This window comes from Hydra viridissima, unplaced genomic scaffold, assembly GCF_058129835.1.
Source record: "Hydra viridissima isolate aposymbiotic clone 2 unplaced genomic scaffold, HvirCarnegie_v1 scaffold_11, whole genome shotgun sequence".
In the NCBI taxonomy this organism is placed as follows: Eukaryota; Metazoa; Cnidaria; class Hydrozoa; order Anthoathecata; family Hydridae; genus Hydra; species Hydra viridissima.
Window position 1 is genome coordinate 5,691,357 of NW_028324310.1, and position 18,559 is coordinate 5,709,915.

General features: G+C 29.8%; 3 protein-coding genes and 2 pseudogenes across 7 annotated transcripts in view; 2 read left to right on the plus strand and 3 right to left on the minus strand.

The window, feature by feature from the left end:
• Positions 1-2,586, minus strand: part of LOC145190858 (coiled-coil domain-containing protein 39-like) — a 30,126-nt gene extending 27,540 nt beyond the window's left edge. For 4 of the 5 annotated variants that reach the window (XR_016445160.1, XM_090067346.1, XM_090067347.1 and 1 more), the window contains exons 1-3: positions 2,413-2,586; positions 2,207-2,326; positions 1,167-1,224 (exon numbers count right to left, since the gene is read on the minus strand). Coding sequence is in view for 3 of the 5 variants with exons in the window: in XM_090067346.1 (XP_089923472.1) it covers positions 1,167-1,224; positions 2,207-2,326; positions 2,413-2,499 (265 nt within the window). In the remaining 2 variants the exon portion in view is untranslated. The remainder of the gene's footprint in view (positions 1-1,166; positions 1,225-2,206; positions 2,327-2,412) is intronic. The other variant, XM_090067349.1, reaches the window with a different exon arrangement.
• The window catches only part of LOC145187652 (uncharacterized), a 171,854-nt gene that overhangs the window by 70,812 nt on the left and 82,483 nt on the right, over positions 1-18,559 (plus strand). The window lies entirely within an intron of this gene.
• Positions 5,508-6,199, minus strand: LOC149881875 (uncharacterized; annotated as a pseudogene).
• Positions 7,091-10,562, plus strand: LOC149881876 (uncharacterized). The gene is made up of 2 exons (XM_090067492.1): positions 7,091-7,240; positions 7,316-10,562. The coding sequence occupies exon 2, from the start codon at positions 7,327-7,329 to the stop codon at positions 8,803-8,805; it is 1,479 nt and encodes a 492-aa protein (XP_089923618.1). The 5' UTR covers positions 7,091-7,240; positions 7,316-7,326; the 3' UTR covers positions 8,806-10,562.
• LOC149881877 (uncharacterized) lies at positions 10,592-14,272 on the minus strand (annotated as a pseudogene).

Here is an 18,559-nt window from a genome sequence, read left to right on the forward strand (position 1 = left end):
ACATCTCCCCTTCATTAGACTAAATCAAAAGAAACTGAGCTGAGAAATGCATTCATCTCAGAGATGCCATTACCAATTATGCCAATCCAAATGACCTAAGCAAAATGGTCATCCTCCCATCTTCTGTGACTGAAAGCCACATGAATGAGTACACTCAAGATACAATGACTTATGTGAGAAAGTATGGCTGGCCTGACCTGTTCATCACTTTCACATGCAATCCTGCCTGGGATGAAATTAAATCTTACCTGTTGTCAGGCCAGACACTTGTGGACTGCCATAACCTTATTGCCCAAGTGTTCAAAAGGAAAATAACAAAAATTATTGATGTGATTACAAAGGCTCATATTTTTAGAGAGACCTAATCTTGGATGTTACTCATAAAATTTTGTTACTCAGAAATTTGGATCCACCAAAGTTATGCAATGGAACAGGCCTTTTGGTCAAGAATCTGTTTCCTAACATCATAATAGCAACCATTTTAACAGGATATGCCAAGGATGAAGACATTTTCATTTCCAGAATTCCTCTCCTTCTATCAGGTCTGCCATTCGATTTTAGATGCCTTCAATTTCCAGTTCTTCTTTCATTTGCCATGTCAATCAACAAGCACAGGGGCAGACTTTGAAAGTTACTTTGAGAGTTGGGATTCCTCAAAATTTGTTCATTCTGGCATCAGAGGGAAAAACAAAGAATGTTGTTTATCAAAAAGCCTCTGTCTAATGCAGAGGTGAACTGTCTATTTAATGTTTAATGTTTTATTAGAATAAAAGAATTTTAAATTATTGTCTCATTTAATTTTTCATTTTATTTTTTAATGAATTTGTGAGGACTTTCAACTTTTTGTAACTTAATATCTCAGGCAATGCTGGTAGTTCAGCTTGTCTTTGAAAATAATCAAAAAAATAAAAATAAAAAAAAATTGTAAATAGTGTTAATTTTAAACCCAGGAGTGAATTTTATTATGCAAATTGAAACAGCTTATTTCCATTAAGAACTCTAAATAACTAAAAAAATTTATAATGTTCAATTACAAAACTCACAATAGGGTTTGAAGTATTATGACAATGGGTAATTTAATCTAATAAAATTATAACCCACATAAAAGATCTCAAAACTAGCTAGTAAAAAGCAATTAATATTTTAAAAAATGCTTAAAAAACAACCTATAAGCTTAAAATGTTCCTCTGTCTTAATTTCTCTTTCTCTGGCATTGCACAATTCCTTAATTGAAAAAAAAAAAAATCAAAAACTTATATAAGAAATATAATCAATAAATAAATTCCTGTTGGAATCAAATATTCAACTAACTACATACGTTTTTATAAAGACATTTCATATATTTTTACCCCCCCCCTCCCCAAGTTTGATCGAGACTTGATGCTATGCAACTAGATTAAACTAAAAAATATTCAGAATTCCAATCTGAATATTTTTTAGTTTAGTCTAGTTGCATAGCATCAAGTCTCAATCAACTTGTAATTAAACTGAGTATTTCAATAATTTGTGACCCTAAACAACAAAACCAGGCAACTTGCCTAATTTATGAAATGGCTTAAAATTGTGTAAAAAGTTCAACAACGTTTAGTTTACTAATTTTGACAAGAAAGAAACATTAAAATAAACTATTATTCAATATGATTTTCTATAAAAGAATTTATAAAAAGAATAAGCTAAATATGCAAAAAATTACTTTTTGATATATTTAAAACATCATTGCTTTAGACACCTGTTACTTATAAGATTATATACTTGTGGATTGATGCCGTTGTTTAATTTTTGAAAAACCACTAACAAATATCATAAATTAAATTTATAATATTTGGTCTGTAATTTTTCTTTATTTGTTTAAAGTTAAGATTTTTACAAAATAAATTTTTTTTTATTACAATATATAAAAACATTAAGAGTCAAATAAAAAATTTTTAGAGTAGCTCTTCTTAAAGCTTAAAAATAACTCATTCTAAATATATAAACAACTTAAATCTTTTTTTGTTTTCTTTTTTTTTTTTTTTTTTGAGGTTGCTGTCTAGTTTTGTCTTGGAGGGTCAAATTTTAGGAAGATTGTTAAAGAAAGCATTAAACTATTAAGCACAAAGATTCACAATTATTTATCAAGCACTACTTAAAAACATAAAAAAAAACAAATGAATACAAACTAATCCTGTCTTTTATTAATTTAATAAATTACTAAATCAATTAATACTTGTATCTGCAGACGCTCTTGCTTAACATTTGATAAGTGATTTTTCAAAGAAATTATCCTTTCATTGGATTGATCAATTTCTTCGTTAATTTGTTCAACTTGTTTCTGCTTTTTCTCTATCTAACAAATAAAAATTAAGTAAATAATTGAGAAAAAAGAAAAAAAACTTTCTAACTAAAAGTTAAAACTTTTAAATCGAAAGTTGCCTGCGCTTCATATGCTTTATTTTCTCCATTTGCAACAGGCAGAGCAAATTTTCCATTAAAGTTTATCTGACTCAAAATTCCTTCCATCTTGTAAGACTTTCAATTTGATATACTTTTCACAATTATATATTTCATATATTTATTTCTATAATTAAAACAAAACAGACATTTAAATAGGATAAAAACCTTCAAATATTATCCTAGAATGTAGATAATATTGTTAAAAATGTAAATAACCTAGATTTTTGAATTTGACATGTTTTTACAAGAGCATATTTTGAATATGGTTTTCAAAATAAAACATTCTATTAAATATCAGAGAAACTTTTAAATAATAAATTAGAATACAAATAATATTATAAATAACATATAAATAACTCAGAGTTACTAAATAAAATTTTCAACAAGCCATGCTCTCCTTAATAAATAGGTTCCATCAGCCACGCTCTCCTTAATAAATAGCTTTTTAAATAAGTCCAAAAAAACATAAATGATAACACTATTATCTGGGTATATTGTATGTTATTTTGAGATTATAGTTCACTTGATTGAGTATCTAAAAAATTAAAATTTAATTTATCAAAAAAGCTGTCTAAAGACTTTATTTGGAAATTAATAGCCATAGTTTATTCTTAATTTTCCCAAGTTTTATTTAAAGTTAAGGTGTTTTATTTATGCATTTTAAGTTTTAAAAAATATAATACAGCTCTATGTAGAATATATATATAATATTTTTGTGGTCTATTACTAAAAAGACTAATATTAACAATCCATAATTTCAGTAATTAGAATTAGAACTAAGAACAATGATTACTATCAATTGCAATTAAAATTGTAATACTTAAATGTCTTCTGTTATTTATGACATGTTTTTAAGTAAATAAATTAAATTCAAAAACAATATATTTTTCAACAACTTGGCAGTTAAATTTCTTTCAATTGTTCTTTGATTTTTTTAACAACAAGCAAAAACCTCCATGCAATACTATGCAATAATCGACATAATTTTGTATCCCGGTAACCGAAGTGCAATCAAGTGATGCTAAGATTTACACGAAAAAACAACATATTACATACTCTCATCAAAGTTTCCCACAATCGGAGGTATATACAGACTTATCTTAAAGAGCTGTAAATAAAGACCTATAAAAATTTAATCCAAGATGTCTAAATATTCTCTCTAATTACAGAATTCAGATCAGTTTTCTGTATTTTACGAGGTTTGCGAAAAAAATATTTGGTTAAATTTTTGATATAGCAATTTGTGGTTACTTACTCGAACAATGAAAAATATATAAACAACGGTCAACGAAGCCATCTACATTTTTGGGGATATAATCAGTTTTTAGTTATTTTTAATAAAACCTGCTTTATATAATTGATTAAACTAATTATTCACAAATCACTCTTTAAGTGAACTTTAAATATTAAAATGTCTTGACGTGTTCTATTTTTTATTCAATTATGTTACTGATCGTTTAAATACCATGTCTCCCACAAGTCACTACAAAAAGCAAATCTATTTTATGTTTCAAAATACTTATTGTTGATTCAAACAAATTTGAATAAGTAAACGTCATAGCAATGGGGTTTGTGAACATCATTCAATATGACCATCATCACTTTCCAGAATTAATTGAAGACAATTAATAGAAAACAAAGCACTGGTCCAATATTGTTATTAGTTATTTGCTTGGCAGCATCTGATATTCAAGCCTTTAGATAGGCACTTCACGAAATTAAAAATTTTATTTACTTTTCAATTGACATTGACGAGAAGACTTATAATTGAGCAGAATTAATTAAATATATTCATTCTTTTTTTTTTTTTTAAACAAAGGAATCAATGTATTCATTGATACAAATTTTTTTTGTGATATCGTTGGAGCAGGGATTGTTTTTCCCTTTTGGGGCATATAGGTCAAGAGCTATAAAAATAATAAAAATCAAGTAAAAGTAATAAAAATCAACTTTAGTTAAAGAAAAAGAGCTTTTTTAATTGTTAGTGTCAACTAATTCATATAAATTTACGAAAATCTAGAAATTATGTTGGAATCCCTGGGCTTGTTTTCTAAGAGCAACAAAATCTCTGTAAAAAGCATAAATATTAGCTTTAATTTTTTTAAAAAAAAGGCCTTTTCAAACTATAAGAGTGAACAAATTCATAAATTTTTGAACATCCTAAGAATATCTAAGAATCCAAGAGCTTGTTTTCCCCATTTGGGGCAACTGGGCCAAAAGTAATAATTTCTCTGTAAAAAGTATAAAAATTAAGTTCTGTTTAAAAATAACAGTTTTTTCATACTAGAAGAGCGAACAAATTCATAAAAAATTATGAAAATTCTAAAAATATGTAAGAAACCTAGGGCTTGTTTTCCCATTAGGGGTAATTGGGTCAAACAAAATACAACTTCTGTAAAAGCCGTAAAAGCAACAAGTTAAAAAACTAGTTTTTTCAAACTAATTGAGTGAACATTCTCATATACACTTAAAAAAAATCAAGAAAATATGTAAAGATCCTTGGGCTAATTTTTCCCATTTAGGGCAATTGGGTCAAAAGCAACAAAATCTCTGTGGAAACCTTTAAAAACAAGTTTAGTTGAAAAACAAGAGCTTTTTCAATCTTAAAAGCATTTCACTGTGTTTATATGTTCCTCAAAGTAAAATGTCAATAATCAATATGATCATCATTAAAAAAATATAATAGATTTATCTTTATTTACATTTAAATAGTAGGATCTGAAATAACAATCAACTGCCTTCAGTATATTATTCGGATTTGGCCATTGACACAAGAATTCTTTAATAGATTCAGAATGATAATACAGTGCACTCCATTATAAAACAAAATGTTAAATCTATTGCCTAAAAAAAGAGCAAACATATACTTGTCTTCACCTTTTCCAATGAGAAAAGAATTGAAATATCGTGCTAAACCAGGTTCATTACTTTCTTGTTTGTGGAATGCTTTACATGCTGTACATATCAGTAGTGCAGCCCCAGATTCAAAAGTTTTATGTGCAAGTGAGCAAGTGTATAGTGTTTTTGTGAGCATCAATCAGAAAATTTTTTTCAAATAAATTCAGTTCTTTTTATGTCTCAGTTGCAAAGTTTATCAAAAGATGTAACTTACAAAAAAATTTGACATATCCTTAAGTTCATTTTTCTGTACAATTGTTAAACTATCTCAATCTTCTATAACTTTAGGAAACAATAGCTCCCTCATTTCTTTGAATTTACTGTTAAATAGTGGATTGACAGAATCTAAATCTGACATAGCTGTCTTAAGCAAATTAACTTTGCAAAGTTTTTTCCCCTTTCTTTGTGTCTAGAATATGACAAATATCATTCAATATTTCTGTTAAAGAACTCAAAGTTGATACAGCATCCCTGGAGGCCATTTCTAATAATCGTAATCATAGCACTCTACCGCTTTTGTTAGTTAACTGAAAGTTTTGATAATATCTAATATTTGTTTTTTCTATCTCCGTGTCAACAATTTCCTCTATCTTTCTCCATATTGTCTAACAATTCCTTTGATAATTAAAGCTGTGCAAGAATTTAAGCCTCTGGCAAAAATCTAGATCTTGTACCTATTAAGGGGAGTCTTGTAATTGCTTTTTTTGCAAGTTTCTTTAAAACAATTTTAATAACATCATTGACCTTGTTCATACTGACTTTTAATGATAACTTCTCGAATAGGGCAAAGTGACCTAATAATGGCCGGGTCTTATTAAGAGACAAATTTGGGTCAGCTTTTGTTACATTTATTTACTTGGCGGGACATTTACCTAGTTGATTAATATTATTTCGTGTTTCTTTGATACATCTATGTTTTATTTGAGCTTTTGTAAATTTTTCTATTAGTCTTGATTTTTTAGAAATCTTATTTTTGTCAAGGTTAGTAGAAGTAAATATTTTATTCCGGCGGTAGTCGTTTTTGTTTTTTTCAAGCAACTTTGAGACGCATTTAACGAAGTATTCCTTCGGGTACGGTTTTATGATATATTTTGATCTGTTTTGTTAGTTTATTATGTTTATGTAATCTGTTTTATTTGTCATCACACGAAAGGAAGAAGCATAAATGTAGCCCAAACTCAAAGATCTCAAATAGTCTCATTAACAGCCACTCATTTGACCAAATAAGAGCCGTGGCCATAGCGTTCTCTACTCACTGATCTCTATAATAACTGGATAGCGCATCTCTAATATCAAAATTCACGCCAAAATCGCCATATTGGAAAGCCCCAGAACAATGAAATCTGAAATGTGCGATAAAGCGATAAAGCGATAAGCCGAAAAACAGAACTTAAAGCTTACGGGATTAAAATTTTTGGGGCTTTCCAATATGGCGATTTTGGCGTCAAAAAATAAGAAGTTTTGCTCGGAGTTGCGCTATCCAGTTATTATAGAGATCAGTGTCTCTACCACAGGCCTATTCATCGCGCAACCGGATTTTTTTGTGGAGGCCTACTTTTTTACGGCAAAAAGAAATTATTTCTCCATGTTCAGACCACTGATCTCTATAATAACTGGATAGCGCAACTCCGAGCAAAACTTCTTATTTTTTGACGCCAAAATCGCCATATTGGAAAGCCCCAAAAATTTTAATCCCGTAAGCTTTAAGTTCTGTTTTTCGGCTTATCGCTTTATCGCTTTATCGCACATTTCAGATTTCATTGTTCTGGGGCTTTCCAATATGGCGATTTTGGCGTGAATTTTGATATTAGAGATGCGCTATCCAGTTATTATAGAGATCAGTGGTTCAGACCAGATAAAATGTCATGTCGTTTATGATATATATTTAAATAATGGAATATAATACAATGTTAGTATACTTATATAATTTAAACATGGAGTTTCAGATTTAATTCAAAGCTAATAATATATTTATAAAATTTAGATTAAATCATCATGCCAAATAAATGTTGTGTGTATGCTTGTCGCACCAACTATCAAAGTGAAAAAAACAAAATATCTAGTGAAGTTAATAAAATATCAGTGTATCGATTTCCAATTGATAATGTTGAGCGTGTAAAATGGATAAAAGCTATTCCAAACTCTAATTTGGTTGTTAACAAGTATACTGTTATCTGTGAGTTACACTGGCCTCCAAATTTTGATAGTTATAGTGCGTGGAGGAGAACATCGACCAAAAAATCCTCCTTCTGTTTGGCTGGGAATACCTTTATCTCAAATTCAACTGCTAATCCAACTGAAAGGACTACCAAAAGATCTTTAGGTGGCATTAAAAGTACATTAGATGATGAGCTAGACACATTTTTTAAAAGAGATAAAGCTACTTTTTGTGACATCAAAAACAAGTTTATCAATAGCAGTGATCACCAATATCCAGTTATATCGTTTATGGTTGATGGCTATGTTGTTATACAATCTTTGCAATTTTTTAATGGAATACCTTTTTTTGTACTTAAAATTTATGAAAATCTTACCTTTGAAACATTTCATTATGGGATTAAGTGTTACATTTCTAGCTTAACAGTAAATCGAATCATAACTGTTGATTCCTGGTCTAAGTTTGATGAGATACTTCGTTTTTTAAGCTCCTTGAAAATGGACAATAAAAAAGAGGTAATAATGCAACATATTTCGGTTATGGGACCAAAAACAGTTGGAGATAGACTTTATACACCTGAAATACTTATACGCTCTTTTATATATTTTTCAACATCAAGGGCATTATATAATCGCTTAAGTAATGACTATCAGCTTCCATCTATTTCAACACTGACTCGAATTACTTCAAAAATTTCTAATATTACTGAAAACAAATTTGTTAACTCAATTTTTAACTCTCTTCCGGATAAGCAGAAATTATGTATCATACTACATGATGAAATATATGTTAAAAAAAGTTTGCTTTACCATGGTGGAACTATTTTTGGTAGATCGGAGGATAACCCAGTAGAATTGTCCAAAACATTGTTAGGGATTATGGCTGTTTGTTTAAATGGAGGTCCAAAGGTGTTAATTAAAATGATACCAATATCAAAATTGCGATCTGATTTTTTGTTTGAACAGATTAATTTAACCAATCAAATAATTGATTCAGTCAATGCAAATGTAAAAGCTATTATATGTGATGGCAATCGTGTCAATCAGTCTTTTTTTAAAATGTACACATTTGTTCCAGGAAAACCATGGTTAACAGTAGATGGAAAGTATTTACTTTATGATTTTGTACACCTCATAAAAAATATTCGTAATCTTTGGTTAACTGAAAAAACTCAGGAATTAATATTTGACGATAACGGAGTAACCAGGATTGCAAAATGGACTCATTTGAAGCAGCTTTACAATGCAGAATCCAGAAGCTTTCTAAAGTTATCTGACCTGAATGAAATTTCTATTTCTCCTAAACCTGTTGAATGACAGTGTGTATTGACGGTTTTAAGAGTATTTTCTGAAAAAACTTATGCTGCTCTTTTGCAACATCCTGACATGATTCATAGTGATGTTAACGACACTGCTATATTTATCAATAAAGTTATTAGTTGGTGGAAAATTTTAAATGTCAAAGCCATTGGTGCTGATACAAGGTATAATGATCCTTTGCAGGCTGTTATCAATAATCCTGATGACAACCGTTTAAATTTAATACTACAATTTGGTGATATGGCACTTAAAATGGCAGGTCCCAAAGGTAAGCGCATTAAACAGCTTTCTAAAGATACTGCAACTTGTATACATCAAACTTGTTATGGACTAGTAGATTTATGTAGATATTTACTTAACACTACACAAAACTATGTACTTCTTGGTCAATTTACAACAGATCACCTGGAAAAAGAATATAGTATACTTCGTCAAGGTTCTGGTGGTACATATTTTCTTAGTGTTCAACAAGTTATTGAGAAATTACGTATCAAACATGTATCTTTAACATGTACCAATACTTTCTTGCCTAACATAGGCAGAGATAGGCCACAAGTTCTCATAGTTGATGGTTACAATTCTCATAACTCAGTTGAGTTATTGTCTGTTGCAATTGAAAGTAATATTCATATTGTGGAAATGCCAGCACATTGTTCGCATTGGCTCCAGCCTCTAGATCAAACAGTATTTGGTCCTCTTAAAACATATTACAATCAAATCTGTCATGAATTGATAAATGAATATCCTGGAGTTACTGTTGACAAGCCTAATTTTTGTGGTCTTTTTAAGAAAGCCTGGGACCAAGCCCTCACAGCTGATAACATTATTTCAGGGTTTCAATTGTGTGGCATATATCCATACAATCCATCTGCTATTCCAAGCACAGCTTACTTGCCTAATTCTGTCTATTCTATACAACAACTGCTTGATGAAAATGATCTGCTTGAATCAAGTTTGCAACCCATCAAAACTGACACTAGAATAACAACATCAGAAAATTTGATAGAAGTGGGAGTTGATTTTGAGATTTAATCAAGCACAAATAAATCTGAAAATACGTCTGAATATAAAAAAACATATAACACTGATTTGGTAAACCTTTACAATAATACTGCTTCTTTGCTTTGGGATACTTACTTAACACATGAGCAGTTTACAACTTTCAACTTCTATATCCAGAATAGTTATGACATTCCAGATCCTTTGTATAAATTATATAAAGAATTCAAACTGAAAAAGAGTTCATGCATAAAGGATGTTTTTGACATAGATATTCCTGTATCAAATGAAAACACAGATCTTCCTATTCCAATTCTAAACGAAACCATTGTTCAGTCAAATTCTATGCCAAATGAAATCACAGGCCAGCCTTGTTATTTGACCAATGAAACCCCCTCATTATAATCAGATGCCAAATGAAGCTATTGTTCAGCCTATTCTGACACCAATTCAGGCTTGTACAAAGGGTTCTGCTAATGATAGTGACAATGATATTTTGCCTTATCCAAAGTTTATATACTATCAAGTCAAAAGAAAATCGAAGAAAGGTTCAAAAATACTTTGTAATAACTTCACAAGAAGCTATGCAATCGAAATTGAATAATGAGGAAAAGAAAAAAAATAAAGTCAAAGCAACTAAAGAAAAAAGATTAAAAAAGAAAAAAGAAAAAGAACAACAGAAGAAAGAGACACAAAAATTATCTAAAAAAGCTAATTTAGTTCAAGAGATTAGTAGCAATTAAAAAGTTTCTCAACTGATTTTTTTATTTCCTATTTGATACACTAGCTAGATTCGAATAACAAATAAACACTCCGTTAAAGTACTGCTATAAACCAAGAAAAAAATATTTTTTAGCAAAACAGAGTATATTTTACTATACTTTTTTTACTAAAAAATTTTTGTCTTAGTATCTAGTAGTTCCTAGTTCATTGTTAGGCTATGATCGTCTGATAAAATAATACTTTTTGATATATAAGCATTCTTAGATATGTCAGTTATAGGTTATGTAAGTGGCTCATAATAGGTACCATTTCTCAATTTGCTGGCTGCTATTTGGTCTACCCGGCCATTAATTGGTACGAAATTGAAATCTCTGTTTAAATACATTTTTCTTTGAATGAAGCATATTTTAGTACTAACTAGGACTTTTTTTAGGTAAAGCCGTTTGTCACCAATGTAACAGTGAAAAAATAAAAGCTCCATTAGATTAAGGCATTCTTCACGGCTATCAAAAAGAAATTTTTGGCCATTAATTGGGCACTTTGCCCTACCATTTGAATTATGTCCTTTTTCAAATGTAACAATTTTCTCATCTTCAAACAATTCCAAAAGAACATTTAAGTAAATGTTTTCTTTGTTTCATGCTTCAACTTTTGCACTAAGCTCTTCAACTTCTGACTTTATAAAAGTGAGACTTAATTGAAGAAAAGGAAATTTTTTCCTTTGTCTTATTTTAATTATCTTTCACACGGCTCAATTTCTTTTTGAGATTTCTTTTTTCTTGACATGACATTACAACTTTTGTATCACTGTTTTCTAGCATTTGATTAAGGTTATTGAATTCCATATTTAAAGCTTGAGATTTTTTTTCAAACTGCTCTTTTTATGCAACAATTTCTTTTTCTTGTTTTTTTTTTTTCAACTTTATATCTTGATAAACAATCTTCTTGTTTAAATTTTGAATTTTGCTTGTTTTATTCTTCAATCAACAGGATTTTGTTCGTTGTAGTATATAGTGCTTTACACTGGTGGCTTGTCTTTTAAATTTAAATTTCTCTCCATTGCTGGTTTTTACAGTTAATTGAAGTTTCTTATTTTCACTTTCAAGACCATTTAACAGGTAACGGTAGTCTTCAGAAACTTTTTAAAATTGTTGATATTTTCAACTTTGTGCTCTAGAGTTTTATTTTTGATTTTGAGTTAATATAGGTTTTTTATAAGATTTTTTCTTTTTCAGATGATGTTGACTGTAAAGATGGTTAAACAATTGTTTCAGATAATGGTGATGTAAAATTTAAAAGCAAAAATTTTTCTTTCTTTTTCTTAGTAACTTAACTTTTTGAATCACTCGTTTTATTTTTGAAAACAAAGTAAGGTCATTTTTAGCAACTTAGAAATTGGGAAAAAATTGTTATCTAAAAACTGGGCATACATTGGCTAAACTTTTGTCTTCTAAATTTTGATACCAGAAATACAAATCTCTATTCTGCAATTCAAACAGCTAGATATAAAAAACAAATTATATATCAAAGTTACATTAGTAATCACTTTCTATATGAGCATTTAAGTAACAAGCTATGTAGGTTGAAAGGAGTACCATAATGGGGCCTAGGAAAAAATCGCAAAAATGATGGAAAGTGTATTTCTTAAATTGTTAAGTCCAGATATAAAAAGTGAACGGTTATAAAAACAAATATCAAATACTGTAATAGAATCCCAAAAAAGAAATGCGAAACAGCATATTTACTTGTTAAAATATGTAAGTTAACGTAACTATGAAAAAAACTAATTGAAATATTTTCTGGCTTCTTTTTTAAGGAACTTCAATGAATAACCTTCACAGAACAACATTTTCAATTAACGTTTGCCTATTAACGTTTACAACGCGCAATTTGGTTTCAAATTAGCTTTAAAATGTTTCCTGAACAAGTTGCCGAAAAAATCGTGTATGATAAACTTGAGACACGGAATAGTCACGTGACTGAATTCCCTACTTTAGATCATGGACCTATAAAAGATGGACGTGCAACCTATTGTTTTACATCAAAGAGGCTGCTGAAATCAGCGAGCCATGCGAATTTCCGACATACTCTAAAATTTCACCCGTCAACAAAAAAATCTATTAAAATAGTGAAAAATTAGTAAAATTCTGTTTTAAAGCTGCCCACAGCTTTAAAACAGAATTTTACTAATTAGGGTAAAGAATTTTACTAATTAGGGTAAAGTAACTACATCACGTGTTGACAAATAACTAAATAAATTGCACCAAGGTAAAGCAAATTAGTTTTTTGTGCGAACAGATTTTCATCATTTTTCCAAGATAAAGATTTGTAATTAGTTTAAACTTTAAAAGCATTTGTTTAATAAAAATGTTCAGGGTAAAGTAACTACATCACGTGTTGACAAATCGTCAGGTTAGAATTATTCTGTTCTATCTCCCATTTTAAACGTTGGGAGAAAATGAATTGTTAATTTTACTAAGTAATGATTACTTTTAAAATACATTTTATTTTTAATTTTTTTTTTTTTCTAAATAGTTTCTTTAAACATAAGTTATTTTAAAAATAAGTTATTTTTTAAAAAAGTAATTGTAAAATTTTAAGTAATCTTTACTTACAGAAAAAAATTAAAAACTTTCTTTCAACGTTTAAAATGGGAGATAGAACAAAATAATTCTAACCTGACGAAATAACTAAATAAATTGCACCAAGGTAAAGCAAATTAGTTTTTTGTGCGAACAGATTTTCATCATTTTTCCAAGATAAAGATTTGTAAATTTGGGAACTTTTTTCGTGTAAACAAAGTTCCGTCAATAATAAAATAGACCTAAAAGGATAATTTTAAGATGACTAAAAAAGTGTAGCGAAATATAAAAAAGCTTAAATAAAATTTTTTGTCAAGGTCTGGTTTCAATCAAATCCTTGGTCCTTCATTCACCAGGCTTATTTTTGTGTATTTTTTGTGTATTTTTTCCGATATGTCGCCATTTTTTGTCTCGATTACTGTATAAGCTCCATAATATATTCCACTATGCATTATTTTTTAGTAAGTGTATTTTGTAATTGGCTTTTTTATAATTCATTTGATAAAGCCAAACCTTTTAAAAAATTATTCAAATTTATAATTATCTTGCAAAATGCGGCCAGATATTTCATATTTTCGTTTTTCATATTTCAAATATTATTTCATCTGTCATAAAAAGCACATAATAACCCATTTGTTTTTTTCAAATAAAAATTAGTTTATATATAGCTGGTAAATCATGTTATGTTAAAATCAAATACTTAGTTATTCTTGCGGTTTGCCATAAATTGGCTTTGCTAAATGTGCAGTAGAGCATCATATTGAACTACATAGTGCTGTACCATAAACAGATAGCAGTCACCATAAAAAGAAAGTCACTGTGTGTGTGTGTATATATATATATATAGGCGCTACTCCACTTTCTCCCCTCCCCCCCCCCCCCTAATTTTATGATTGATTATGATAGAGAATTTTATGCTGATTAAGAATCGTATAAAAATATGGGTCTCAAAATCAACGGAAAGTGCTCTAATCTGAAGTTGAAAGTACAAAAATATACCACAAATCGCTAATATTCGCCATCTTGAAAAGTGATTTTTTTTTGTTTAAAAGTTACCTTTCAAAGTATCAACAACCTGGTTTTTATTTTTTATTTTAAAGATTTCGAATAATAGAACAAAGAACCGGTGCGTTAAGTTCATAATCAGGTGTTGAACGCATTAAGTTCATAATCAGGTGTCGAACGCATTTTTTTTTTCTACTAGCAGGTAATGGAATTTAATGGCATTTACTCTTATCGCGTCAATTTGCTTTAACTGGATTCTTAGTTTGTTAGCTTGAGTGTCTTTTAAAACTTTTGTCAAATAAGTTGAAAAATTCTTTCATTGATTATATTCTACAATTAACTTTAAAACAAGTTAAAAATTTTTTAATTAAAAAAATAATTCTTTAAAACTATTGACTTTCTTTTAATACTTCAAGTTAACCCCCCGTGAATTTATTTTCATTATGTTTGTCATTTAAAAAGGAGTGCTTCAGAATAGTTTTTCTGCTTCTTCATTTATCTCCATATCATGGCTCTTCGAAGACCAACAATAGACGCTTTTGACTCACTTTCTTTGACAGAAATAGGAGCAAAATTTAAATACGATATCGAAGCTACAATTCACTGGTGCAGAACTTATGGTTTACTCGCTGAAAGTATGAATTGTAGTGTATGTAACGTGCCCTGCACACAGCAAACAAAGAATGGGTCAGTTGATCAAGTTATTTGGAGATGTTCAGTCAAGCGCTGCAAAAGAACTTTCAACATTAGAAAAGAAAGCTTCTTTGAGAAATCTCACCTACAATTGTGGCAAATATTGGGCTTAACTTACGCTTGGAGTAGAAGTGCAGGTAAGAGCCGGGGGTTATCAATAAGTGATTTAAGTCAAGAGTTAAATATCGGAAACGACAGCACCATTGTTGATTGGAATCAATTTTGCAGCGACATTTGCGTCTCATATTTCCTCAACAACCCTGATTCAATAGGCGGCCCAAGGTGCATTGTTGAAATAGATGAATCTGTTTTTTGTCGAAGAAAATATCTAGTTGGTAGAATAATCCCGCAGCAGTGGATACTTCGTGGGTATGAACCTGCAACGAAGAAAGGCTTTTTGGTTCCTATCCAAAATCGCGATGCTACAACATTAATTCCCATCATACATCAATGGATACTTCCTGGCTCTATTGTCTGGAGTGATATGTGGGCAGCATATAATGATTTGCAAGCTCCTACCTTTAATCACACCCTCAACTTTGTAAATCCATAGACAGGTGTAACAAAAAATCACGTGGAAGTTATGTGGTGTCGAGCAAAAGCAAAATTCAAATCAATAATGGGGCAAACTAATCGTAAAATGGTAGCTGATTATTTATCCGAGTTTATGTGGATGCAGAGATTTTCCGAACATCGGTTTTTTCACTTTTGGGATCAAGTTTTAACAGCCTATCCTGTTTGATATCCTGTGTGCATCAAACGTAACATACATTATAATTCATGCCTACGGTTGTGTAAATCAAGAAACGGCTATTTTCATAACCACACAAAGTTATTAAGAACATTTTTTGCAAAGAACATTAAGAAAGCCCTTTTATTTTACTCTATGAAAGTTTGTCTTTCCAATTATTTTTTTTCTTTCACAACAACAAAAAAAAAATAATCGAAAAAATAATCGTAAATTCTGTTATAAAACTAAAACTCATAAGAAGGAATTGCATTTTCGCAAGAGCGACACGTTTTATAACTTTATAACTCGATCGTCTGCCGTTATAATATTCAAATATTACAATCATATACTTTAATGTTCCTTGACAACTTTTAGTCGAAATATTTGAATGAAAAATTTTATTCAAATATTATGACTAAATCGACTTTTAAAATTTTAAAAATGTATTAGTCGATTTTGGTGGACTTAGAAAAATACATTAATCGATTTAGTCGACAGTCGAATAATTTCAAAGTCGTATCAACACTAGTTTTTTTGTATTTATTGATTGTACCATTTTTTTCGCAAATATTCTAGGTTTGTCCCATTTTTTTAAAAAAGTATAAAACCCAATCAATGATTGTTTTTTTAGTAATTAATAATTTATTAATACTTAAAAAAATATTGCTTCTTTGCAAAACTAAAACAGGGGGTCAGTAACACTAGTTTCGGTTGCTACGGTTTTGTGAAAGGTAATATTTCGCTTCTCGAATTTACTGTAGTAAATCTATATTAAACAGTCTCTTCGTGGCGCAACTAGTAACTTAGGCAACTAAAGCCAATATATCTTGGGACTCTAAGGGTAAGGAGGATAAAAATCATACCCGAAATCCATCTTACGGCGCTGTTGGGCTAAGAACCTTACAGAGCTGATGGGCACTTTGACTTGTTGCAAAAGTTGAAATAGAGAATGAAGTGCCCCGGTCGGAAAGGAGTGAAGCAACAGTCAAAAACAAAACAGGAGTTGTTAGTGGAACAGATGAGATATGAATGACCGGGCACCCAGATACCGGCGGTACATGGTATAGTCACTTTTGTCAAGCGACATTTAACACCGGTAAACGTCTCAGGAGCCACGTTGCCAAAACGCATCGATGTGTTAAGGTCTCTTACAAGTAAATACAAGTGCAGAGAATATGGCATAATGCTGAGGAACAAATACATAAACCACAATTATTGTCTTCACAATTTTTGAATCTGCACTTGTTCAAAAAAAAAATATTTCAAATGTAAAATTAGGAAGATGGAAATACAAAATTTGGACGGTCCCTTAGTCGTTGTCTGTTAGTTGTTTTTTAGTCCGTTAGTCCGGTACTTTTTACTTAGTGTAATAGTTATCGGAATATCTAATATCTTTTATTGCCCGTTCGATAGTCAATGTCCGATACTTATATTAGTCCGATAATCCGATATTCTTTTCTTAGTCCTATACCAGCGGAATATCGGAACTTATATCGGAAGTGTCCACCTTTGATAATTGTTTGTGAATGGTGTATAAGAGCTCTAAAGACTTTGATAACGAGTTACTAAGAAAAATTGGTGTTCATTTTGTTTACAGCTCATGAATATTTTTAACTCTTAAAATGCTTTAATTTATCACAAACAAACATAAGTATTTCTTAAAAGTAACTTAGCATAAAGTTGTAACACCTTTAAAAATCTATAAGAGAACTTGCTGCTGGTGACATTCTTTTGGTTACAACAACTAACCTCAATTGAGATCAACGGCCAGTAGATTATTGCTAATAATTTACCAATCGGAGCAAGGAACAGAGATGTTTAATCCATGCCAGTTTTTAATGGTTGGTATCTGGTTAAGCAACAATCAGTAAAGTCTACAAATAAAAAGAGTTCCATGGGCAGATTTTTTAACTATAAAAATGTCTGAATACGAGAGCAATAGCTGAAGTTTTCAAAATTCAAACATTCATCATCAAACATCAACCACACAATGATACTTTACAAAGTCCATTAAGATTTCTTTCTTTTTCATGTTTGGTAGAGTTGGCTTACAACTTCGGTGAATTCCACAAGGCTTACGTTATGCTAGTATTTTTTATCGGCTATCTAAGGAACTACACTACGATCTTCTAGAATGATTATAATAGAGAATTTATGCTTATTTAAAATCGTTCAAAAACAGATTGCAAAATCAAAGTCAAGTGCTCTAGTTTTAAGTTGAAAATAGAAAAATATAGAACAAATCTCTATTATTAGTGTTGTTCCGTTGCGATAATTGGTAGAACGTTAAAAATTAGTTATTTTGATAGTTGCTACAAAAATAATTGTTAAATATGCATTGGTTTTAGAGGAATATTTTCTGGTACAAAAGGAGAAAATTTGTAAAGATAGCTTTTTGTTTGAAGAGAATATTGTTGCCATCTCATCGATGTGTAGCGAGAAAACTACAATTGACCATCTTGAATAATAATTAATTTTGTTTGGAAGTTATTTGTTAAAAGTATTAATAACCTGGTTTTTATCTTTTACAGTAAAGTTTTCAAATTAAAGAAGGTCGTGCGAATTCCATCATGCAAATCCTAAAGCGTTTAATCATTAAAACGCTACTTTATTTAAGCAAGATTCTTATTTAGTTGTCAAAGTATCTTTCATAAATTTTATCAAATAATTCAAAAAATTCATTTATTATTTATTATTAGGCTTGAGAACAACTAAAATTGTTTACATTTAAAATACCTATATTTAAAACTATTGACTTCATTTTTTAACATCAAGTTAACCCACCGTGAAATTTTAATTACAAAATGTGTTTCATATAAAAAAGAAAGTTTCAAAATAAGATTAAAAAAGATTTTCTTAAAAAAATACTCGTTTACTCTTATAAAATTCAAATTCAGAGAAATGAACCACATCTACTTTTTAAAGCCCAAAGTTTATACGTGTGTATGTGGGTGTATTCTTTATGCAAATTCAGTTTTGATTCGATCCTCACCAAATTTTATGCACAGGTCTAATTTTT

Excerpts from the sequence above, each read along its gene's own strand:
- LOC149881876 (XM_090067492.1), top strand. The coding sequence starts at position 7,327 with ATGCCAAATAAATGTTGTGTGTATGCTTGTCGCACCAACTATCAAAGT.